Source organism: Oncorhynchus clarkii, chromosome 14 (genome assembly GCF_045791955.1).
Source record: "Oncorhynchus clarkii lewisi isolate Uvic-CL-2024 chromosome 14, UVic_Ocla_1.0, whole genome shotgun sequence".
Taxonomy (NCBI): Eukaryota; Metazoa; Chordata; class Actinopteri; order Salmoniformes; family Salmonidae; genus Oncorhynchus; species Oncorhynchus clarkii.
The window spans coordinates 33,640,913-33,668,132 of NC_092160.1; the positions used below are offsets into that span (position 1 = coordinate 33,640,913).

Below are 27,220 nucleotides of genomic sequence, written 5' to 3' on the forward strand. Positions count from 1 at the left end.
GACAACCAGTATACAATTTCACCATAACGTCACAAACGTCATAATGACAACCAGCATACAACCTGACCATAACGTCCCAAACAACGTTATAATGATTTTTTTGATTCTACAAATCATTGATCTCTACTCAACCATTGTTCATTTGGAAGTGATTACTTGCCAAAGGGTCTTCCTGATCCTATCATATTTGATATCAATCACTATGTTGTTCTTCCATGAAGACTATGAGAGTAGTGTTGTCTATATTTTACTGGACACAATCACCAGCTGCATGTGACACACACACCCCCACCCTCCATTGAGCAAATCTGACCATAATTCTATCCTCCTGATTCATGCTTACAAGCAAAACCTAAAGCAGGAAGTACCAGTGATTCGCTCAATACGGAAGTGGTCAGATGACGCGGCTGCTACACTACAGGACTGTTTTGCTAGCACAGACTGGAATATGTTCCGGGATTCATCCAATTGCATTCAGGAGTATACCACCTCAGTCATCGGCTTCATCAATAAGTGCATCGATGATGTCATCCCCACAGTGACCGTACGTACATATCCCAACCAGAAGCCATGAATTACAGGCAACATCCGCATTGAGCTAAAGGCTAGAGCTGCCGCTTTCAAGGACCGGGACACTAATCCGGATGCTTATAATAAATCCCGCTATGCCCTCAGACGAACCATCAAACAAGCAAAGCATCAATACAGGATTAAGATTGAATCCTACTACACCGGCTCTGATGCTCATCGGATGTGGCAGGGCTTGAAAACTATTAAGGACTACAAAGGGAAATCCAGACACAAGCTTCCCAGTGACGCGAGCCTACCAGACGAGCTAAATGCCTTTTATGCTCCGTTCGATGCAAGCAACACTGAAGCATGCACGAGAGCCCCGGCTGTTCTGGATGACTGTGTGATAACGTTCTCGGTAGCCAATGTGAGGGGCCAGATGGATTACCAGGACGCATACTCAAAGCATGCATGGACCAACTGGCAAGTGTCTTCACCGACATTTTCAACCTACTGAGTCTATAATACCGGTTTCAAGCAGACCACCATAGTCCTTGTGCCTACCAAGGAAGCGAAGGTAACCTGCCTAAATTATTACCGCCCTGTAGCACTGGCGTCGGTAGCCAGGAAGTGCTTTGAAAGGCTGGTCATGGCTCACAACAACAGCATCCTCCCGGATACCCTAAACCCACTCCAATTCGCATACCGCCCCAACAGATCCACAGATGATGCAATCTCAATTGCACTCCACACTGCCCTTTCCCACCTGGACAAAAGGAACAGCTATGTGAGAATGCTGTTCATTGACTACAGCTCAGCGTTCAACACCATAGTGCCCATGAAGCTCATCACTAAGCTAAAGAACCTGGGACTGAACACCTCCCACTGCAACTGGATCCTGGACTTCCTGACTGGCCGCCCCCAGGTGGTCAGGGTAGGTAACAACACGTCTGCCACACTGATCCTATACACTGGGGCCCCTCAGGTGTGTGTACTTAATCCCCTCCTGTACTCCCTGTTCACCCACGAATCCAAAACCATCATTAAGTTTGCTGACGACACAACAGTGGTAGGCCTGATCACCGACAACGATGAGGCAGCCTATAGGGAGGAGGTCAGAGAACTGGCAGTGTGGTGCCAGAATAACAACCTCTCCCTCAATGTGATCAAGACAAAGGAGCTGATCGTGGACTATAGGAAAAGGCGGGCCAAACAGGCCCCCATTAACATCAACGGGGCTGTAGTGGAGCGGGTCGAGAGTTTCAAGTTCCTTGGTGTCCACATCACCAACAAACTATAATTTTCCAAACACACCAAGACAGTCGTGAAGAGGGCACGACAAAACCTTTTCCTCAGAAGACTGAAAAGATGTGGCATGGGTCCCCAGAACCTCAAAAGGTTATACAGAAGCACCACCGAGAGCATCCTGACTGACTGCATCACCACCTGGTATGGCAACTGCTCATTGGCTCATTCCCCCCTCCCCTGTAACTATTCCCCAGGTCGTTGCTGTGAATGGGAATGTGTTCTCAGTCAATTTACCTGGTAGAATATGGATTAAAATGTGTTTTTTTTAAAGCTGATATGGAGTCTTCCCTATACCTGAAGTCTAACGTTATATTCCTGTGTGTGTGTGTGTGTGTGTGTGTGTGTGTGTGTGTGTGTGTGTGTGTGTGTGTGTGTGTGTGTGTGTGTGTGTGTGTGTGTGTGTGTGTGTGTGTGTGTGTGTGTGTGTAGGATCACAACCACAGCAGCCTGTATGATGGATCTGAGGCGGTATCCTCTGGATGAACAGAACTGCACACTGGAGATCGAGAGCTGTGAGTACCACCTTTGCCACTGGCTGCAGAACACTCCCCTCCCGTGAAGACGTCACACCCGGACCAATTTACATATAATACTTCTATCATAGAAATAGAATTAGTAGGATATTCATTTATTTTACCTTTTGTAAGCATTAGACAACTCGTTGTCATGCCAAACATGTATGGTGAACAGGAAATGAACATGGGACGTACTCAAATATACAGTATAATGTATACATAATGCAGCAGAGAGAGAGAGAGAGAGAGAGAGAGAGAGAGAGAGAGAGAGAGAGATTCTCATTTCATTAAAACCTCACCACCCCCCTTAAAAAAACACCAAAATATATCCTGTACTGTATACATGTACCATACTCACCTTTCCCTCTGCCACAGAATACAAAACAACATTACAATTCACAATAACCAAAACCTCGCCATTTCTACAACCGTATATCCAAAACATCTTCCCCATCTATACAGACAGCCCCCCCAACACACCATATCTCCTGAAACATCTCCACACTTTTTATCATTCTATAGAACTCAAATTCTACCCAAAGGTGCACAGAGACCATCCCATTAAATAATAGTTAAGAGTCTGTTATCCCCCCACCTTTGACCCTGTTCCTCCTCGTTAGCCAAATAGCCAACTTTGTCTGAGCAAACAGAAAATTCAACAAAACACGTCTGGCCTTCTGCTTACTTTAATACCTGTACCCATTATAAAACATCCCAACAGTAAAAACCATCCCCAACCTCTCGCACAGACATCCCAACAGTAAAAACCATCCCCAACCTCTCGCACAGACATCCCAACAGTAAAAACCATCCCCAACCTCTCGCACAGACATCCCAACAGTAAAAACCATCCCCAACCTCTCGCACAGACATCCCAACAGTAAAAACCATCCCCAACCTCTCGCACAGACATCCCAACAGTAAAAACCATCCCCAACCTCTCGCACAGACATCCCAACAGTAAAAACCATCCCCAACCTCTCGCACAGACATCCCAACAGTAAAAAACATCCCCAACCTCTCGCACAGACATCCCAACAGTAAAAACCATCCCCAACCTCTCGCACAGACATTCCAACAGAGGCATTAACCTGGTGCACACAGAATACACATGAATCACAGTTTCTCTCATAACACAGAAAGGACCCCCCTGCCCGACTCCCGGTTCAACCTGTGCCAACCAGCTGTTAGTGGCCAAGGCTCCATGTAGAACCCTCCCCTGACCTCCATCTAAAACCCACCATACTCTCCGCCACACATATCCCCTGCCACTGATGTGCCTTCACTCCTGTTAGGCTCCTAATGTTCCTCACCTTAACACAGAGGTTGTAGAGGGCTTTACCTCCCACATCCTCAAACTCCCCCAGACTCCTAATGTTCCTCACCTTAACGCAGAGGTTGTAGAGGGCTTTAACTCCCACATCCTCAAACTCCCCCAGGCTCCTAATGTTCCTCACCTTAATGCAGAGGTTCTAGAGGGCTTTACCTCCCACCACTTCAAACTCCCCCAGGCTCAGAGTGTTAAAATCTAACAAGTCCTCCAGACCCCTTTGCCAGTCCCCAGTCTCTGCCGTCAGCTGCAGTGGCAGAAACATTGGTGGCCCCTCCCCCCTTGGCCGCTCAAACACCCCCCTTACCGGCTCAGACAGTGCCTCCTGGACCTCCTCCAGGAATCTCTCCAGCAGCCTAAGAGACGATATTCCTGTTTGTTGTGCCAGGACTTCTGGGGTTTTCCACCCCTCCTCTCCCAGCAGTCGCTGGTCACCCAGCCTTAGTAAACCTACTGCCATAAGTTGCCTCTGCAGGGTGGCCGACTGAACCGATCTCAAAGGGATGGCTGAGTTGTGGAAGATAGGCTCCTCCCACACCCACAGCCCAGGCTCCACACCCCCTTCTCATATGGGACTTAGCAGCTGCCAGGCCCTCAGCACTGCAGAGTAAAAATCAGAGCGACCTGCTGTACTCAGCCTCTACAGCTTCACGAGGAACAGCTGCCGGTCCAACCCTAATCCGCCAGCTCTCCTCAGCAGTGTGAATGCTGATTCCCTCCAGCCAACATCAGTATAGTACAGCAGTCTCTGCACCGTCTTTATTCGGAAAGCAGCCACCCTGCTCTCCAGTTCCACCAGACCCTGTGCTCCTTCGTGGAGGGTCATGTACAACACTGCTGCCCTCAGCCAGTGATGGCCCGACCAGTCCACCAGCTTGCGTTGCAGGTCTGCGAGTGGGGGGGTTGAGGACAACCAGTTTATGCCACAGGGAAGATGACACCAGGTTGTTTATTATCAGCATCCTCCCTCTATATGACACTTGGGACAGGAGCCACCTCCACCTGGCCAGTCTTGACACCACTGCCTGTAACAGCCCCTCCCAGTTCTTCCTGACCCACCTCTCTGAGCCCAGATACACCCCCAACATTTTAAGCCCTTCACAACACCACTGCAAGCCCCCTGGAAGCAGAGGAGGGGCCCTATCCCTCCATGCCCCACATAACAGAGCTTTGCTCTTGCCCCAGTTTACCTTAGCTGATGAAGCTCCCTCGTACACCTTCAGACTAGTCTCTGTGCCTGCATATCCTTACCATCCCTGACCATCTCAGAAACGTCATCTGCACACGCTGACACGGCTATGCCTGCTGACACGGCTATGCCTGTCAACACAACCATGCCTGTCCAGCACACTCCCTGCAATCTCCTGCGTAGCAGGCCCAAAAAAAGGTTCAATGGCTAATGTAGATAACTACCTCGATAGAGGGCATCCTTGTCTAATGCCCCATCTCACCCAGACTGGCCTACTGAGCCCCCCACCAACCTTGACCATACATGACGCCCCAGCATACAACAATACATCTTCACGCAGGTCAAAAACCTTTCCCCCAAACACAGACATCACATTAAACAGATACTCATGGTCCACTCTATTAAATAACTTCTCTTGATCTAAAGAGACCAGTCCAAAGTTCACATTAGAACCTCTCGACAAGTCCAACATGTCCCCAATTAAGAAGTTGTCCGTGATTGAGCGTCCCGGTACACAATATGTTTGGTCCTTATGTACTATTGAATCCAGATGGGACTTCAGTCTGTTAGAGAGGACCTTGGCAAATGTCTTGTAGTCTGCACAGAGCAATGCCACAGGCCTCCAGTTCTTAAGTTCACACAAGTCCCCTTTTTTGGGCAGGAGAGTCAGACCCGCCCGATGGCAGCTCATCGGCAACTCTCCTACCCCGACGCATTCACGCAACACACCAAATAAGTCTAGTCCAATTATCCCCCAGAATGTTTTATAAAACTCCACAGGGAGCCCATCGACTCCTGGTGCACGACCAGGGGACATCTGGGTTACGGCCTCTGCCAGTTCAATGGACAACAGAGGAATGTCAATTTCAGAGAACTTAGGGAGTTCTGCGAACAAGACCTGAGCACCCATAGGATCACACAGTTCTGCCCTATACAACTCAGGATAAAACTCCACAGTTTGCTCCCGCATCTCCCCACCACAGAGGTCACCCGCCCATCAGACAGCCGTAGACAATGCATACCCTTGGCTTCACCGCTCTGTCTTTTCAAACCAAAGAAGAAGGAGCTGAGAGCATCCATCTCCTTGCGCATGGAGAACCTAGCTCTTACAAGTGCTCTCTTTGCTTTAACCTGGAAAAAACTGCCCAGGTCCCTATGCAATTCAGCTAAATTAGCCTGGAGGCCTACATTCCCTTGCCCCACCATCTCTACCTCCATCTCACTAATACTATGCTCTAGTTCCCCCAATACTCTCCTAGCCTCTGAGGATGAGAGAGCTGTATACTGTTGACAGAAAAGCCGAATTTGGACTTTCCCCACATCCCACCATTGACTCAGACTCATACTCCTCTCTTCGCTGCCCCCACTTTTACCAAAAAGTCTGTAAACCTGAGCAAGAAGTGACATCTTGTAAGAGCTTTACATTGAACTTCCAATAGGATGCCTGCTGGGGCCCTGCTGAAATAGACAGCAGAGCCATGGTTATGTGGTGTTCCAAAAACACCACCGGGAGAATGGTAGTTTCCAACAGCCTATTGCTCTGATTCCTGGACATGAAAAACGATCAAGTTGGGCTGCACTCACCCTAGCCCCAAAAACCTTCACCCATTATTACTGTCTTGTGTTGGGATGTTTAGTTCTCCAAACATCCACTAGGTCAAACTGATTAATGATGTCCCTTAACACTCCCACTGACACTGAATGAGGATTTTCCCCATTTCTGTCTTTCGTAAAAATCCATTGCACAGTTCCAGTCCCCGCCGACCACCAGCGTCTCCTCAGGCGCTACCTGTGAGAGTTCCTGTCTAAGACTCCCAAATAGAACCCCTCTCTCTCTCTCCCTGTGTTAGGTGCATACACATTTATAAAGACAAAACCCATGTTGGTAATTTCTGCTTTAACAACAAGCAGCCTATCCCTACACACCTCCTTTGAGGAGCAACGTTTGACAGACAGCCCCGGTCTCCCCTGCACTAACATTTGTCCCATGGCTCAACATACCTGCCCCTTTCCACCAGAGCCCCCAATCGGCATCATTCACCACATCAATATGCGTCTCCTGCAGAAACAACACCTGTACTTTTTTTTGTTCTACATATTCACCCAACACACTCCTCTTCCCCTCATCTCTGGCGCCATTTATATTAAGCGAGCCTACCCAGAGTCTCCATAAGAAATGGGAGAAAAGCCAGCAAAGAAAGAGACCAATAGCAAAGCTCAAAAAGCCACAGTGCCAGAAAGAAACTACATCTAAATAGTGTCTGAAGATAGACCCTTACTCACTGTTGTTATCCACTTCCTCAACCTAAACCGTTTCCTGGGTGAGAGGACACTATGCCCCTAATTTTTCATATGTTCTACTGATCATACAAACTTTCTCAGATCAGAAAAAAAATCCTCAAGATGAACTTTTTTCCTCTTGGTCTCATTCAGGAACCTTGTCAGTTCCCTCAACGTGTACTTTGATCCCTCTGCTTGACTGGCTGTCAGCTCCGGACCCATTGAAACCCTCCTCATTATCCTCTTCCTCAGACTCACTTTCTTCCTCATCTCCATCTCCCATCCTGACCACCTGCCCTTCCTCCCCCCAGCACAAGGCAAAGGTTCCATGGTGCCTTTGCCCACCACAGCCTCCACCCTCCTTTCTTCTCCCACGTTTTCCTTTTCCGCTTGACACCCTCCTCCTCCCCCTTGAGTCTCTTACACTTCCCCACTATACTCTCCTCATCCACTAGCATCACCTGACTAGACCCAGCCTCATCTACACCACCCTCCATAGTATGACTAGGCCCAGCCTCATCTACACCACCATCCATAACCTGACTAGGCCCAGCCTCATCTACCCCACCATCCATAACCTGACTAGGCCCAGCCTCATCTACACCACCCTCCATAGTATGACTAGACCCAGCCTCATCTACACCACCATCCATAACCTGACTAGGCCCAGCCTCATCTACCCCACCATCCATAACCTGACTAGACCCAGCCTCATCTACACCACCATCCATAACCTGACTAGACCCAGCCTCATCTACACCACCCTCCATAGTATGACTAGGATTTAAAGGGGCTAGTGATACATTTTTTACATGTATGGCAGCAGCCACTCAATGTTAGTGGTGGCTGTTTAACAATGTGATGGCCTTGAGATAGAAGCTGTTTTTCGGTCTCTCTGTCCCTGCTTTGATGCACCTGTACTGACCTCGCCTTCTGGATGATAGCGGGGTGAACAGGCAGTGGCTCGGGTGGTTGTCGTCCTTGATGATCTTTATGGCCTTCCTGTGACATCGGGTGGTGTAGGTGTCCTGGAGGGCAGGTAGTTTGCCCCTGGTGATGCTTTGTGCAGACCTCACTACCCTTTGGAGAGCCTTACGGTTGTGGGTGGAGCAGCTGCCATACCAGGCGGTGATACAGCCCGACAGGATGCTCTCGATTGTGCATCTGTAAAAGTTTGTGAGTGCTTTTGGTGACAAGCTGAATTTCTTCAGCCTTCTGAGGTTGAAGAGGTGCGGCTGCGCCTTCTTCCCGATGCTGTCTGTGTGGGTGGACCAATTCGGTTTGTCCGTGATGTGTACGCCGAGGCACTTAAAACTTTCTACCCTCTCCACTACTGTCCCGTCGATGTGGATAGGGGGGTGCTATCTCTGCTGTTTCCTCAAGTCCACGATCATCTCCTTTGTTTTGTTGACGTTGAGTGTTAGGTTATTTTCCTGACACCACACTTCGAGGGCCCTCACCTCCTCCCTGTAGGCCATCTCGTTGTTGTTGGTAATCAAGCCTACCACTGTAGTGTCGTCTGCAAACTTGATGATTGAGTTGGAGGCGTGCGTGGCCACGCAGTCGTGGGTGAACAGGGAGTACAGGAGAGGGCTCAGAACGCACCCATGTGAGGCCGCAGTGTTGAGGATCAGCGGGGTGGAGATGTTGTTTCCTACCCTCACCACCTGGGGGCGGCCCGTCAGGAAGTCCAGTACCTAGTTGCACAAGGCGGGGTCGAGACCCAGGGTCTCAAGCTTAATGACGAGTTTGGAGGGTACTATGGTGTTAAATGCTGAGCTGTAGTCGATGAACAGCAATCTCACATAGGTATTCCTCTTGTCCAGATGGGTTAGGGCCGTGTGCAGTGTGGTTGCGATTACGTCGTCTGTGGACCTATTGGGGCGGTAAGCAAATTGGAGTGGGTCAAGGATGTCAGGTAGAGTGGAGGTGATATGGTCCTTGACTAGTCTCTCAAAGCACTTCATGATGACGGAAGTGAGTGCTACGGGGCGGTAGTCGTTTAGCTCAGTTACCTTAGCTTTCTTGGGAACAGGAACAATGGTGGCCCTCTTGAAGCATGTTGGAACAGCAGACTGGGATAAGGATTGATTGAATATGTCCGTAAACACACCAGCCAGGTGGTCTGCGCATGCTCTGAGGACGTGGCTGGGGATGCCATCTGGGCCGGTAGCCTTGCGAGGGTTAACACATTTAAATATTTTACTCACATCGGCTGCAGTGAAGGAGAGTCCACAGGTTTTGGTAGCGGGCCGTGTCAGTGGCACTGTATTGTCCTCAAAGCAAGCAAAGAAGTTGTTTAGTCTGTCTGGGAGCAAGACATCCTGGTCCGCGACGGGGCTGGTTTTCTTCTTGTAATCCGTGATTGACTGTAGACCCTGCCACATACCTCTTGTGTCTGAGCCGTTGATTTGCCACTCTACTTTGTCTCTATACTGACACTTAGCTTGTTTGATTGCCTTGCGGAGGGAATAGCTACACTGTTTGTATTCGGTCATGTTTCCGGTCACCTTGCCCTGGTTAAAAGCAGTGGTTTGTGCTTTCAGTTTCGCGCGAATGCTGACATCAATCCACGGTTTCTGGTTTGGAAATGTTTTAATAGTTGCTGTGGGTACGACATCGCCAATGCACTTGCCAATGCACCCTATGTCTATCTCTCTGTCTCTCTGTCTATCTCTCTGTCTCTCTCTCTCTCTGTTTCTCTCTCTGTCTCTCTATCTCTCTCTCTCTGTCTCTCTGTCTCTCTGTCTCTCTCTCTCTCTGTATCTCTCTCTGTCTCTGTCTCTCAATTCAATTCAATTCAAGGGGCTTTATTGGCATGGGAAACGTGTTAACATTGCCAAAGCAAGTGAGGTAGATAATATACAAAAGTGAAATAAACAATAAGAATTAACAGTAAACATTACACATACAGAAATTTCAAAACAATAAAGACATTACAAATGTCATATTATACATATATATACAGAGTTGTAACAATGTACAAATGGTTAAAGAACACAAGGGAAAATAAATAAGCATAAATATGGGTTGTATTTACAATGGTGTTTGTTCTTCACTGGTTGCCCTTTTCTTGTGGCAACAGGTCACAAATCTTGCCGCTGTGATGGCACACTGTGGAATTTCCCCCAGTAGATATTTATCAAAGTTTATCAAAATTGGATTTGTTGTCGAATTCTTTGTGGATCTGTGTAATCTGAGGGAAATATGTATCTCTAATATGGTCATATGTTGGACAGGAGGTTAGGAAGTGCAGCTCAGTTTCCACCTCATTTTGTGGGCAGTGTGCACATAGCCTGTCTTCTCTTGAGAGCCAGGTCTGTCTACGGCGGCCTTTCTCAATAGCAAGGCTATGCTCACTAAATCTGTACATAGACAAAGCTTTCCTTAAGTTTGGGTCAAAACTTTTTGTTTTCTCATGAATTGTGCTGCTGTCCTGGGGCTCTGTGGGGTGTGTTTGTGTTTGTGAACAGAGCCCCAGGACCAGCTTGCTTAGGGGACTCTTCTCCAGGTTCATCTCTCTGTAGGTGATGGCTTTGTTATGGAAGGTTTGGGAATCGCTTCCTTTTAGGTGGTTGTAGAATTTAACAGCTCTTTTCTGGATTGTGGAAATTAGTGGGTATCGGCCTAATTCTGCTCTGCATGCATTATTTGGTGTTTTACGTTGTACACGGAGGATATTTTTGCAGAATTCTGTATGCAGTGTCTCAATTTGGTGTTTGTCCCATTTTGTGAAGTCTTGGTTGATGAGCGGACCCCAGACCTCACAACCGTAAAGGGCAATGGGCTCTATGACTGATTCAAGTATTTTTAGCCAGATCCTAATTGGCATGTTGAAATTTATGTTCCTTTTGATGGCAAAGAATGCCCTTCTTGCCTTGTCTCTCAGATCGTTCACAGCTTTGTGGAAGTTACCTGTGGCGCTGATGTTTAGGCCAAGGTATGTATAGTTTTTTGTTTGCTCTAGGGCAACAGTGTCTAGATGGAATTTGTATTTGTGGTCCTGGCGACTGGACCTTTTTTGGAACACCATTATTTTGGTCTTGCTGAGATTTACTGTCAGGGCCCAGGTCTGACAGAATCTGTGCAGAAGATCTAGGTGCTGCTGTAGGCCCTCCTTGGTTGCGGACAGAAGCACCAGATCATCAACAAACATTTGACTTCGGATTCTAGTAGGTTGAGGCCGGGTGCTGCAGACTTTTCTAGTGTCCGCGCCAATTCTTTGATATATATGTTGAAGAGGGTGGGGCTTAAGCTGCATCCCTGTCTCAACCCACGACCCTGTGTGAAGAAATGTGTGTGTTTTTTGCCAATTTTAACCGCACACTTGTTGTTTGTGTACATGGATTTAATAATGTCGTATGTTTTATCCCCAACAACACTTTCCACCAATTTGTATAGCAGACCCTCATGCCAAATTGAGTCGAAGGCTTTTTTTTAAATCAACAAAGCATGAGAAGACTTTGCCTTTGTTTTGGTTTGTTTGGTTGTCAATTAGGGTGTGCAGGGTGAATACATGGTCTGTTGTACGGTAATTTGGTAAAAAGCCAATTTGACATTTGCTCAATACATTGTTTTCGTTGAGGAAATGTACGAGTCTGCTATTAATGATAATGCAGAGCATTTTCCCAAGGTTACTGTTGACGCATATTCCACGGTAGTTATTGGGGTCAAATTTGTCTCCACTTTTGTGGATTGGGGTGATCAGTCCTTGGTTCAAAATATTGGGGAAGATGCCAGAGCTAAGGATGATGTTAAAGAGTTTTAGTATAGCCAATTGGAATTTGTTGTCTGTATATTTGATCATTTCATTAAGGATACCATCAACACCACAGGCCTTTTAGGGTTGGAGGGTTTTTATTTTGTCCTGTAACTCGTTCAAGGTAATTGGAGAATCCAGTGGGTTCTGGAAGTCTTTAATAGTTGATTCTAAGATTTGTAATTGACCATGTATATGTTTTTGCTCTTTATTCTTTGTTATAGAGCCAAAAAGATTGGAGAAGTGGTTTACCCATACATCTCCATTTTGGATAGATAAATCTTTGTGTTGTTGTTTGTTTAGTGTTTTCCAATTTTCCCAGAATTTTCTACTGCCAAGTTTACACCTTCACTATTGCGTGAAACATTTTACCCAGGAAATTGTCTAGAAGGGATTGAATTTGTTGTTGCCTAATTTTTTTTGGTAGGTTTCCAAACTGCATTCCTTCCATCTATAGCATTTCTTAATGTTACTCAGTTCCATTGGCTTTGATGCCTCGTGATTGGGTATTGCTCTGTTCAAGTAGACTGTGATTTTTTGACTGTGTTCACAGTCAGTGGGCTGACTGTGAACGCTCTGAGAGACTCTGGGTTGAGGTCAGTGATAAAGTAGTCTACAGCACTACTGCCAAGCGATGAGCTATAGGTGTCTCTCTCTCTCTCTCTGTCTCTCTGTCTCTCTCTATCTATCTCTCTGTCTCTCTCTGTGTGTATCTCTCTGTCTCTCTGTATCTCTCTCTCTCTCTGTCTCTGTATCGCTATCTCTCTGTCTCTGTCTCTGTCTGTCTCTCTCTCTGTCTCTCTGTCTCTCTCTCTCTCTTTGTATCTCTATCTCTCTGTGTATCTCTCTGTCTCTGTCTCTCTCTCTCTCTTTATCTCTCTCTCTCTCTCTGTCTCTCTGTCTCTCTCTATCTATCTTTCTGTCTCTCTCTGTGTGTATCTCTCTGTCTCTCTGTATCTCCCTGTCTCTCTGTCTCTGTACCTCTATCTCCCTGTCTCTCTGTCTCTCTCTCTCTCTGTCTCTCTGTCTCTCTTTCTGTCACTCTGTTTCTCTTTCTCTCCACTATTTCTTTCTCCCTTTCCTGATCTCTCTCTCTCTCCTACACAGTCCTCTATTTCCTCATCTGTCTCTGTACCACTCTCCCTCTTTAAATCTCTCTCTCATCTCTTTTCTTTGCCCTGCTCTTCCACCCTCTTTTTTCTACCAGCCTTTGTATATATCTCTCTCTCGCATACTTTTTTCTCTCTCTTTCTCACACACACACAGTTCACACACACACGGCTTACATACACACAGGGCTTGAGTGTAGTTTTGATCAGCAGACTGTAACAGCCCAGTATCTGCTTTTCTAGTTCTGGTTTTAACATGTGAATCACTCTGTGCCAGAGCATGCTATTACATTCACACTAATGAGCCACAGAGAACTCTCACTTCACTTGATAAACTTGATGCATTTTTTAACAGACATAACTCTCAGAACTACAGATCCCAGACATAACTCTCAGACCAACAGAACCCAGACTTAACTCTCAGAACTACAGATCCCAGACATAACTCTCAGAACTACAGAACCCAGACATAACTCTCAGAACTACAGAACCCAGACTTAACTCTCAGAACTACAGAACCCAGACATAACTCTCAGAACTACAGATCCCAGACATAACTCAGAACTACAGAACCCAGACTTAACTCTCAGAACTACAGATCCCAGACATAACTCCGAACTACAGAACCCAGACTTAACTCTCAGAACTAAAGATCCCATGGTAGATGTTGGGACTGCCTGGCAGGTTACAGATCCCATGGTAGGTGATAGTACTGTCTGGCTGTCTGGCTACAGATCCCATGGTAGATGGTAGTACTGTCTGGCTGGTTACAGATCCCATGGTAGATGGTAGTACTGTCTGGCTGGTTACAGATCCCATGGTAGATGATAGTACTGTCTGGCTGTCTGGCTGGTTACAGATCCCATGGTAGATGGTAGTACTGTCTGGCTGTCTGGATGCAGATCCCATGGTAGGTGATAGTACTGTCTGGCTGGCTACAGATCTCATCATGGTAGATGATAGTACTGTCTGGCTGGCTACAGATTGTGTAGTTATTGATGTATTCCTCTACTATCCCCTTTGAATACCTTATATACACATACAAAACACACACAACTCTAGATGTTACACAAACACACACACACACAAATGCACATGCATTTTCTCTCTCTCTCTCTCTCTCTCTCTCTCTCTCTCTCTCTCTCTCTCTCTCTCTCTCTCTCTCTCTCTCTCTCTCTCTCTCTCTCTCTCTCTCTCTCTCTCTCTCTCTCTCTCTCTCTCTCTCTCTCTCTCTCTCCCTGGACTCACATAACATAACAACCACCTCCCTGGACGGACGGACAAGCCCAGTGATGTGATTGGTTGACAGACGTCTGTCCCAGAAGGAGCAGTGTTGAAGATAGAGAACAATGGGCCAGAACTAATAGATCTGATTCAAACTGAGTAACCAACCAGAACCTTCTCTCCCCCCCCCCCCCCCCCCCCCCCCCCCGCCTCGGGCTCTATCTGCCCTTTTCTGACCAGCTACACACACACACATGCACATACACACACATCTACATACACACACACACAAGGAAAGCACGCACACACACACAGTAGTGATGCGCGGGTCAGCTGTTTGGTCAACTGCACCCGCCCACAACCGGCCAGACTATATATGATAAAGTGAAAATCTGAGGCCCACACCCGACCCTAACCCACTGATATAGAACATCTGAGGCCCAAACCAGGCCCTAACCCACTGATATAGAACATCTGAGGCCCAAACCAGGCCCTAACCCACTGATATAGAACATCTGAGGCCCAAACCAGGCCCTAACCCACTGATATAGAACATCTGAGGCCCACACCCGACCCTAATCCACCGATATAGAACATCTGAGGCACACACCCGACCCTAACCCACCGATATAGAACATCTGAGGCCCCACCCAACCCTAACCCACCGATATAGAACATCTGAGGCCCACACCTGACCCTAACACTCTAATATAGAACATTTGAGGCCCACACCCGACCCTAACCCACTGATATAGAACATCTGAGGCCCCACCCGACCCTAACCCACTGATATAGAACATCTGAGGCCCACACCCGGCCCCAACCCACTAATATAGAACATCTGAGGCCCCACCTGACCCTAACCCACCGATATAGAACATCTGAGGCCCCACCCGACCCTAACCCACTAATATAGAACATCTGAGGCCCACACCCGACCCTAACCCACTAATATAGAACATCTGAGGCCCCACCTGACCCTAACCCACTGATATAGAACATCTGAGGCCCCACCTGACCCTAACCCACCGATATAGAACATCTGAGGCCCACACCCGACCCTAACCCACTGATATAGAACATCTGAGGCCCCACCCGACCCTAACCCACTAATATAGAACATCTGAGGCCCACACCCGACCCTAACCCACTAATATAGAACATCTGAGGCCCCACCTGACCCTAACCGACCGATATAGAACATCTGAGGCCCACACCCGACCCTAACCCACTGATATAGAACATCTGAGGCCCCACCCGACCCTAACCCACTGATATAGAACATCTGAGGCCCCACCCGACCCTAACCCACTGATATAGAACATCTGAGGCCCCACCCGACCCTAACCCACTGATATAGAACATCTGAGGCCCACACCCGACCCTAACCCACTAATATAGAACATTTGAGGCCCACACCCGACCCTAACCCACTAATATAGAACATCTGAGGCCCACACCCGACCCTAACCCACTGATATAGAACATCTGAGGCCCACACCTGACCCTAACCCACTGATATAGAACATCTGCTGTTGGCTACAGTCAGATACAGCGTAAATATATTTTGACAGGGGGTGCAGCATTTTTTTTGTTGCCTGGTTTAGATTTGTTTCTGCTTATAATTTCTGACATTTTGGTAGGCTATTTCTTAGTCAACTTACCTATAATTACATAGATGCAGCATGTTGCCCTAGAGGACTAAATAAACCCCTGCTCACCAGAATAATGTCGATATAAATTGATAGAATGCTTCAATCTATTGACATCGGCAAAGGTTTCTTTGTCATCTCTGCTTCTTTCGGGGCTGAAAGACGTTTAGGGACCGGGGGGGAAATGCAATAACACATTTTTTTTTTTTTTTTTTTTTTTTTCTCGATTGACATCAGTTTGACCCAATTGTAAGGAAATAGAAAGCTGTGAAAACAACCCAACATGTTGCTAATAAGATTTCACTTTGGCTTGGATGCATAATTATTTTATGTGGTTGAAATACTATCAGCTTTTAAAAATGTATTTACATAGGCAAGTCACTTTAGGACAAATTCTAATGATGGCCTATGGGATACTCCCAATCATGGCCAGATGTGATACAGCCTGGATTTGAACCAGGCTGTACACTGAGATACAGTGCCTTAGACCACGGCGCCACTCGGGAGCTTTGATGATGCTGATAAAGAGGGACCATCCGTAGAGGTGCTATAACTGCAAATTCACATTCTCTCAAGATGCTGAAAGCAAGAAATCCTATTTCTCCACTCCTTGCCGTGTCAACATTTTGCATACATTTGGTGGATCATTTTACTGCAAGCATTAATTCTTCAGGAGTTAATAGTAAGGCTACAGTTGAAGTCGGAAGTTTACATACACCTTAGCCAAATACATTAACAATTTTAAACTACATTTTTTCACAATTCCTGACATCAAATCAAAGTTTATTTGTCATGTATGCTGAATACAACAGACCTTACAATGAAATGCTTACTTAGAGGCTCTAACCAATAGTGCAAAAAAGGTATTGGTTAACAATAGGTAAGTAAAGAAATAAAACAACAGTAAAAAGAGGCTACTTACAGACACCGGTTAGTCAGGCTGATTGAGGTAGTATGTAGATATGGTTAAAGTGACTATGTATATATGATAAACAGAGAGTAGCAGTAGCGTAAAAGAGGGGGTGGTGGGTGGTGGGCGGGACACAATGCAGATAGCCCGGTTAGCCACTGTGCGGGAGCACTGGTTGGTCGGCCCAATTGAGGTAGTATGTACATGAATGTATAGTTAAAGTGACTATGCATATATGATAAACAGAGAGTAGCAGCAATGTAAAAAGAGGTGTTGGGGGAGGCACACAATGCAAATAGTCCGGGTAGCCATTTGATTACCTGTTCAGGAGTCTTATGGCTCGGGGGTAAAAACTGTTGAGAAGCCTTTTTTTCCTAGACTTGGCACTCCAGTACCACTTGTCATGCAGTAGTAGAGAGAACAGTCTATGACTGGGGTGGCTGGGGTCTTTGACCATTTTTAGGGCCTTCTTCTGACACCGCCTGGTGTAGAGGTCCTGGATGGCAGGCAGCTTATGTCACGAACCTCGCCGAAGATGGTGCCTCTCCCTGTTCGGGCGGCGCTCGGCGGTCGTCGTCGCCGGCCTATTAGCTGCCATCGATTCCCTTTCCGTTTGTTTTGGGTTATTGGGTAATTGGATACACCTGTTTTGTATTAGGGTTTGTTTGTAGGGTATTTAAGGGCACTAGGCCCGCTGGGTATTTGTGCGGGCTTGTTTTTGTTACTCTGTGTTTGATGGTGTGATTTATTCGTGTATTTATTCTCCGGACTATTTTGTCCTGTTGTTTGGACTGGCAACTTATATACATACGCCCTGTGTGTTGGCGTGACTGTTTTGTTGCGCTGGGGAATAAATTTGAAAAACGACTGAACCGTGCTCTCTGCGCCTGATTCCACCCACCACACCTAGTTGATTGTAACAGCTTAGTCCCAGTGAGGTACTGGGCCGTAAGCAGAAGGCCGCCCGTAAAACTGCTGCCATTTCTTCCGGTGCCATTTTGAGTCATAACATTTAATCCTGTCTAAATTCCGTGTCTTTACGTCAGTTAGGATCACCACTTCATTTTAAGAATGTGAAATGTCAGAATAATAGTAGAGAGAATGATTTATTTCAGCTTTTATTTCTTTCATCACATTCCCAGTGGGTCAGAAGGTTACATACACTCGATTCGTGTCTGGTAGATTTGCCTTTAAATTGGTTCATTTTGGGTCAAACGCTTCATGTAGCCTTCCACAAGCTTCCCACAAGAAGTTGGGTGAATTTTGACCCATTCCTCCTGACAAAGCTGGTGTAACTGAGTCAGGTTTGTAGGCCTCCTTGCTCGCACACGCTTTATCAGTACTGGCCACAAATTTTCTAATGGAACGAGGTCAGGGCTTTGTGATGGCCACTCCAATACCTTGTCCTTAAGCCATTTTACCACAACTTTGGAAGTATGCTTGGGGTCATTGTCCATTTGGAAGACACATTTGTGACCAAGCTTTAACTTCCTGACTGATGCCTTCTATATTGAAGATGTTGCTTCAATATATCCACATAATTTTCCTACCTCATGATGCCATCTATATTGTGAAGTGCACCATTCCCTCCTGCAGCGAAGCACCCCCACAATATGATGCTGCCACCCCCGGGCTTCACGGTTGGGATGGTGTTCTTCGGCTTGCAAGCCTCCCCCTTTTTCCTCCAAACATAACAATGATCATTATAGCCAAACAGTTCTATTTTCGTTTCATCAGGCCAGAGGACATTTCTCCCAAAAGTACGATCTTTGTCCCCATGTGCAGTTGCAAACCGTAGTCTGGCTTTTTTTATGGCGGTTTTGGAGCAGTGGTTTCTTCCTTGCTGAGCGGCCTTTCAGATTATGTCGATATAGGACTCGTTTTACTATATAGGAGTTGTTTTAGGATATAGGAGTCGTTTTACTGTGGATATAGATACTTTTGTACCTGTTTCATCCAGCATCTTCACAAGGTCCTTTGCTGTTGTTCTGGGATTGATTTGCACTTTTTGCACCAAAGTACGTACATCTCTAGGAGACAGATCACGTCTCCTTCCTGAGCTGTATGACGGCTGCGTGGTCCCATGGTGTTTATACTTGTGTACTATTGTTTGTACAGATGAATGTGGTACCTTCAGGCGTTTGGATATTGCTCCCAAGGATGATCCAGACTTGTGGAGGTCTACACATTTTTTTCTGAGGTCTTGGCTGATTTCTTTTGATTTTCCCATGATGTCAAGCAAAGAGGCAGTGAATTTGAAGGTAGGCCTTGAAATACATCCACAGGTACACCTCCAATTGACTCAAATGATGAGTCATGACATCATTTTCTGGAATTTTCCAAGCTGTTTAAAGGCACAGTCAACTTAGTGTATGTAAACTTCTGACCCACTGGAATTGTGATACAGTGAATTATAAGTGAAATAATCCGTCTGTAAACAATTGTTGGAAAAATGAGTAGATGTAGATGTCCTAACCAACTTGCCAAAACTCAAGTTTGTTAACAAGACATTTGTGGAGTGGTTGAAAAACGAGTTTTAATGACTCAACCTAAGTGTATGTAAACTTTTGACTAAACTGTATGTCACTCCAGTGTAAATTGCAAAATTGTAATTACTTCACCACTATTGCCCTATTTATTGTCTTACCTCCTTACCTCATTTTCACACACTGTATACAGATTTTTCTATTGTGTTATTAACTGTATGTTTGTTTATGTGTAACTCTGTGTTTTTTTGGTTGCACTGCTTTGCTTTATCTTGGCCAGGTCACAGTTGTAAATGAGAACTTGTTCTCAACTGACCTACCTGGTTAAATAAAGGTGAAAAAAACATTTTGAGCTGTTCTTGACATAATATGGACTTGGTCTTTTACCAAATAGGGATATCTTCTGTATACTCCCTCTACCTTGTCACAACACATTTGATTGGCTCAAATGCATTAATAAGGAAAGACATTCTACAAATGTACTTTTAAGGAGGCACACCTGTTAATTGAAATGCATTCCAGGTGATTATCTCATGAAGCTGGTTGAGAGAATGCCAAGAGTGTTCAAAGCTGTCATCACGGCAAAGGGTGGCTACTTTGAAGAATCTCAAATATAAAATATATTTTGATTTGTTTAACACTTTTTGATTTCTACATGATTCTATGTGTTATTTCATAGTTTTGAAGTTTTCACTATTATTCTGCAATGTAGAAAATATAAAAAATAAAGAAAAATCCTTGAATGAGTTCTAAAACTTTTGACCGGTAGTGTAGCTGCTATCATGCAATTTTACTACTTCACCAAATCTTTCTCAAACATGACTTTTCTTGCCCTCCCTTCTCTTTATCTTCAACTCTCCATTTCACAGCTTTTCTCTTAAATCAATTAAGCTCTGACCTTGTCTTTTTTGTTTCCGTGGTTCGACGTTAACTTCTTCTGCCCGATCCCAAAAGCATTTGGTGATTAGGATGGAGGCTCATACAGTTCGGACCTAAGTCTTACTCATAGGTACTAATGCCAGATAGCCTAAAATAATGAAAGAAAAATCTAAATGTAGCCTATAGATATAAATTGCAGAAGAATTATACATTTATGGATTTTTTAAAGGTATTACGTTCTCTTTATTTCAACCCGCCTGCCACCCACCCGCCCTTCATCCACACAATATTTCATAACCCTAAACCCAGCATACACATCGACAAATGCACACGCACACACACATGGCCGACGAGCCGTCCTCCCCTCCCCAGCCTCATAGTCTCTTGGCTGGCCCTGTCCACACTCTGTTGATCGGAAGTCAACAACACATTAGAACCCGCAGCGTGGTGGATGCGGATAGGCTAATTGGGGTGATACTGAGCTGTTCCATTAGTTCTGTGGATAAGCCGGAGAGACAGTTCCTACTGCATAGTACTAGTGGACTGTAGTTGGTGCTGCATGCTTTTACACATGGATTAGCTACAGTACTATGTTTTTGGCTTGGGCTAGGTTTTAATTTGATACTGGTAGTTTTTCTATTCTGTACCATCTGAGCCTTAACTGTCAGTGTAGGCATTACAAGTCTCAATGATAGACACACCAAAGACAATGATGAGCTACATTGGTGTCAGAAGTGGGATATGCTGTGTTTTGACAGTGGTAGTGTTTCTATAGTATCTGGTTCTTCATCCATCCGTCTCATATAGCATTCGATAACTGAATGACTGACTGGCCACACCATTACAATAACCAGCTATAGTGTTATTAATCCAATCGCCACTCCTATCTATCCATCTATCCTGTGTCAGAACGAGGCAGAGGGAGGAATTATGTCTTAATTTTTCAGAAAATCAAAGGCTGAGAGTTTAATTATTCATTGCGTCTAAATAGGTCACTGCCTCTTATTATGAGTGGCAAGCAGAGGAAGTGGTACACAGAGAAGGAGAGTGGGAGAGAGAGAGGGGTTAAACAGAGAGAGAGAGAGAGAGAGAGAGAGAGAGAGTGGGAGAGAGCGAGGGGTTAAACAGAGAGAGAGAGAGAGTGGGAGAGAGAGAGAGAAGAGGGGTTGAGAAAGAGGGTGAGAGATATGGAGAGAGGGGGGGGTTGAGAGAGAGCGAGAGAGAGAGATATGGAGAGAGAGAGGCGTAGAAAGAGAGGGAGAGAGATATGGAGGGAGAGAGGCGTAGAAAGAGAGGGAGAGAGATATGGAGAGAGGGGGGGGTTGAGATATGGAGGGAGACAAAGAGAGAGGGGAAATGCCTGCACCGCCTGCATGCTGCCTGTGTTATGATGCTCTATATGACAAAGGGTGAGGCTAACAGAACAGAAGGGTTATCACAATAGAAGGGTTATCACAATAGAAGGGTTATCAAAACAGAAGAGTTATCACAACAGAAGGGTTATCACAACAGAAGAGTTATCACAACAGAAGGGTTATCACAACAGAAGGGTTATCACAACATAAGGGTTATCACAACAGAAGGGTTATCACAATAGAAGGGTTATCACAACAGAAGAGTTATCACAACAGAAGAGTTATCACAACAGAAGGGTTATCACAACAGAAGGGTTATCACAACAGAAGGGTTATCACAACAGAAGGGTTATCACAACAGAAGGGTTATCACAACAGAAGAGTTATCACAACAGAAGGGTTATCACAACAGAAGAGTTATCACAACAGAAGAGTTATCACAACAGAAGGGTTATCACAATAAAAGGGTTATCAGAATAGAAGAGTTATCACAACAGAAGAGTTATCACAATGGAAGAGTTATCAGAATAGAAGGGTTATCACAATGGAATAGTTATCACAATAGAAGAGTTATCACAACAGAAGGGTTATCACAACAGAAGGGTTATCACAATGGAAGAGTTATCAGAATAGAAGGGTTATCACAATGGAATAGTTATCACAATAGAAGAGTTATCACAACAGAAGAGTTATCACAACAGAAGGGTTATCACAATGGAAGAGTTATCACAACAGAAGGGTTATCACAATGGAATAGTTATCACAATAGAAGGTGAACAGAGGATCTACCCAGTTAGCTGACAGTTTTTGGTCCCATGAAAGTCCTCTGTAATCTCCATCTCTAATTGTATGTATTATTAAACCAACCATTATGTTCTCTAGTAGCATTTGACAAACCAGAATATAAATAACTGATGAAAATAGTAAGCATTACAGGACCAACAATAGAACCTTTGAGGAAAACCAGATGTCATCTCAACATGAGCCTCGTGTCCCTGTCTTTTGACATTGACCATAGCCATTTGAGCATTGCTGCCATATTGGCCCACTAGGTTAGTTTGGCATGTATTCTAAGACTCTAGTACCTGTGCTTGACCCCTGCAGATGGCTACACCACTGATGACATTGAGTTCTACTGGCGAGGGGGAGATGGAGCTGTGTCTGGGGTGGAGAGAATAGAGCTGCCTCAGTTCTCCATCGTGGATTACAAGCTGGTCTCCAAGAACGTGGTCTTCTCTACAGGTACACAGTGGCGGCCATTTTGATACAGTATACCTATGTGTATCTACGGTTATACTGTAGATTTTCAGGGGTTGATGCACTTATATTCTGTATATTACCTGTCTATGCTTTAGAGTTCTTATTCCTTCCACTTCAGGTCATTAATGTACACTACTATGTATTCTCAATGGTTTACCTGGTTAAATAAAGCAAAATGTAAAAAAAAATTAAAAGTTCTGTCTGTTTTCCTCCATGCAGGTTCCTATCCCCGTCTGTCTCTGAGCTTCAAGCTGAAGAGGAACATCGGCTACTTTATCCTCCAGACCTACATGCCCTCTATCCTGATCACCATCCTGTCTTGGGTCTCCTTCTGGATCAACTATGATGCCTCCGCTGCCAGAGTGGCTCTGGGTAAGATTGCCCATCGATTTTATCAATAAAGCCATCGAGATTCATCCGTCAGTCAGTCAATCAATCAATAAAATTCAACTTATACAATATAGCCATGTTTACAAACATTGGTGTCATAGTGTTCGTATTGTTTTGAAATGTCATGTCAAATATGCATTGTTGTTCATGGGGTGACATATAAAAGAAAGAAATGGAGCATTAATATTCTGCCCTAAACCAGATACGATAGTAATTACATATACTCCTTGCACCTTGATCGTATTGCTATCCAATGACAATTATATCAGTACCGTGAATGATTTGTGAAACCAGGGTTATAGGCCAGGATAAGGTCCTAATGAGTGCCTCAGCCAACTGACCTGTGTCAGGTGATTGTCAGGTGATTGTCAGGTGGAACTGGATCCTGTTTGTTGTTTTTCTGATGAGCTTTTCTCTTATGCTTGTTGATTGGCTGGCTGGTTGGTTGGCTGGCTGGTTGATTGGCTGGCTGGTTGGCTTGCTCTGTCTGTGTGTCTTTCTGATTTGTAAACAATGATGCCTAAATATTCACCTGACTGGTTTATCTATCCCCAATGTCCAGGTTTAAATAGCTGAATATATCCCCGGTGTCCAGGTTTCATATAGCCCTGTCCTGAACATGAGCCCTGGTCTGAACATGAGTCCAGTCCTGAACATGAGCCCTGTCCTGAACATGAGCCCTGGTCTGAACATGAGCCCAGTCCTGAACATGAGCCCTGTCCTGAACATGAGCCCTGTCCTGAACATGAACCCTGTCCTGAACATGAGCCCTGTCCTGAACATGAGCCCTGTCCTGAACATGAGCCCTGTCCTGAACATGAGCCCTGTCCTGAACATGAGCCCTGTCCTGAACATGAGCCCTGTCCTGAACATGAGCCCAGTCCTGAACATGAGCCCTGTCCTGAACATGAGCCCTGTGTATTGTTAATTCTAGCTCTAGATGGTATCAGAGGCCATGGGGAAAGCAGCATGGACAGGCGTAGTTAGCTGTGTGACTGCGTGGCCGATGGATGGCAGAGTCACGTATAATACTTATGAATCTGACCAAATGCAGTATCAAACACAATGGATAGATAATGCAGAAATCTAACGTATCAAACACAATGGATAGATAATGCAGAAATCTAACATATCAAACACAATGGATAGATAATGCAGAAATCTAACGTATCGAACACAATGGATAGATAACGCAGAAATCTAACGTATCGAACACAATGGATAGATAACGCAGAAATCTAACGTATCGAACACAATGGATAGATAACGCAGAAATCTAACGTATCGAACACAATGGATAGATAACGCAGAAATCTAACGTATCGAACACAATGGATAGATAACGCAGAAATCTAACGTATCGAACACAATGGATAGATAACGCAGAAATCTAACGCATCGAACACAATGGATAGATAACGCAGAAATCTAACGTATCAAACACAATGGGTATATTGGGTCTAATAACACTGATCAAACACAATGGGTGTATTGGGTCTAATAACACTGATCAAACACAATGGGTGTATTGGGTCTAATAACACTGATCAAACACAATGGGTGTATTGGGTCTAATAACACAGATGACTAATGTATCAAACACAATGGGTATATTGGGCCTAAAAACACAGGTAAATCCTGCTGTGACTAATCCCAGGGTTGCATCCCAAATGATACTGTTAAGGTTTTCTTCTATCTCCTCCTCTGACGAGGAGGTGTAGCAAGGATCGGACCAAAATGCAGCGTGGTTATTATTCATGGTTCTTTAATAAAGAAACTATACATGAATAGACTAACAAAACAAGAACTGTGAAAAACCAAAACAGCCCTATCTGGTGCAAACACAGAGACAGGAACAATCACCCACGAAACACTCAAAGAATATGGCTGCCTAAATATGGTTCCCAATCAGAGACAACGATAAACACCTGCCTCTGATTGAGAACCACTCCAGACAGCCATAGACTATACTAGATAACCCCACTATACCACAATCCCAAAACCTACAAAGACCCCAAGACAAAACACACCACATAATAAACCCATGTCACACCCTGGCCTGACCAAAATAATAAAGAAAACACAAAATACTAAGACCAGGGCGTGACAGATACCCTATTCCCTATATAGTGCACTACCCATAGGGATCTGGTAAAATAAGTAGTGCACTACTGCTTTGTAGGGAATAAGGTGTTAAAGGGGGTATCACACTGAGCTGCCTCTTATGTCTACAGACGCATATATGAAATATATATATGATGGCGACGGAGGAGATGTCTGTCATTTTACGGCCTCCTAACCAATTGTGCTATTGTGTGTGTTTTTTATTTTATTTTTACTTATTTTGTACATATTGTTTTTCTGCCACCATCTCTTATGACCGAAAATAACTTCGGGATATCAGGACAGCCATTACTCACCTCGTACTGGACAAAACATTTTCTTTAACGAGTCATGGATTTACTTCAGAAACTGGACAAGGCCCGAAGTCCTTGTCATTCGCATGAAGAAGAGACTGAGATATTGGGGTCGTAGGTCGGGGTGCCTTTGTAAGGATCCAACGACGAGTGAGCAATCACCCTCTACCCTCAGTCCTATTAGTCAACGTGCAATCATTGGATAACAAAATGGATGAGCTCCTATCAAGACTATCCTACCAATGGGACATTAAAAACTGTGATATTTTATGTTTCACTGAGTCGTGGCTGAATGACTACATGGATAACATACAGCTGGCTGGGTTTTTGCTCCATCGGCAAGACAGTACAGCTGCCTCCAGTAAGACAAGATTGTGGTGGTCTGTGTCTATTTGTAAATAACAGCTGGTGCAAGAAAATCTAATATCAAGGAAGCCTCAAGGTTTTCCTCACCTGAGGTAGAGTATCTTATGATAAGCTGTAGACCACACTATTTACCAAGAGAGTTGAAATCTATATTTTTCATAGCTGTGTATTTACCAACACAGCCGATGCTGGCACTAAGACGACACTCAGCGAGCTGTTTAAGGCCATAAGCAAACAAGAAAATGCTCATCCAGAGGCGGCGCTCCTAGTGGCCGGGGACTTTAATGCAGGGAAACTTACATCCGTTTTGCCTAGTTTCTACCAGCATTTTAAATGTGCAACCAGAGGAAAAAAAACTCTAAACCAACTTTACTCCACACACATAGACACATACAAAGCTCTCCCTCACTCTCCATTTTGCAAATCTGACCATAACTCTATCCTCCAGATTCCTGCTTACAAGCAAAACCTAAAGCAGGAAAAAAACAGTGACGGTCAATACTGAAGTGGTCCTATGAAGCAGATGCTAAGCTACAGGACTGTTTTGCTATCACAGACTGGAATATGTTTCAGGATTTTTCCGATGGCATTGAGGAGTACACCACATCATTCACTGGCTTCGTCAATAAGTGCCTCAATGATGTCATACCTCAACCAGAAGCCATGGATTACAGGCAACATCCACACTGAGCTAAAGGGTAGAGCTGCCGCTTTCAATTAACGGGACTCAAACCCAGAAGCTTATAACAAATCCCGCTATGCCCTCTGATGAACCATCAAACAGGCAAAGCGTCAATACAGGACTACGATTGAATCCTACTACACTGGCTCCGACGCTCGTTGGATGTGGCAGGGCTTGCAAACTATTACAGACTACAAAGGGAAGCACAGCCTCGAGCTGCCCAGTGACACGAGCCTACCAGACGAGCTAAATGCCTTCTATGCTCGCTTCGAGGCAAGCAATACTGAAGCATGCATGAGAGCACCAGCTGTTCCGGACGACTGTGTGATCACGCTCTCTGTAGCCGATGTGATTAAGACCTTTAAACAGGTCAACATTCACAAGGCCACGGGGCAGAAGGATTACCAGGATGTGTACTGTACTCTGATCATGTGCTGACCAACAGGCAAGTGTCTTCACTGACATGTTCAACCTGTCCCTGACCAAGTATGTAATGCCAACATGTTTCAAGCAGACCACCATAGTCCCTGTACCCAAGGAAGCGAAGGTAACCTGCTTAAATGATTACCGCCAAGGAGCACTCACGTCTGTAGCCATGA

General features: G+C 45.1%; 1 protein-coding gene across 2 annotated transcripts in view; it reads left to right on the forward strand.

Annotated features, from left to right (window-relative positions):
• Positions 1–27,220, forward strand: part of LOC139366537 (gamma-aminobutyric acid receptor subunit beta-2-like) — a 77,748-nt gene that overhangs the window by 43,603 nt on the left and 6,925 nt on the right. For both annotated transcript variants that reach the window (XM_071104149.1, XM_071104150.1), the window contains exons 5-7: positions 2,248–2,330; positions 22,611–22,748; positions 22,986–23,138. In XM_071104149.1, coding sequence (XP_070960250.1) covers positions 2,248–2,330; positions 22,611–22,748; positions 22,986–23,138 — 374 coding nt within the window. The remainder of the gene's footprint in view (positions 1–2,247; positions 2,331–22,610; positions 22,749–22,985; positions 23,139–27,220) is intronic.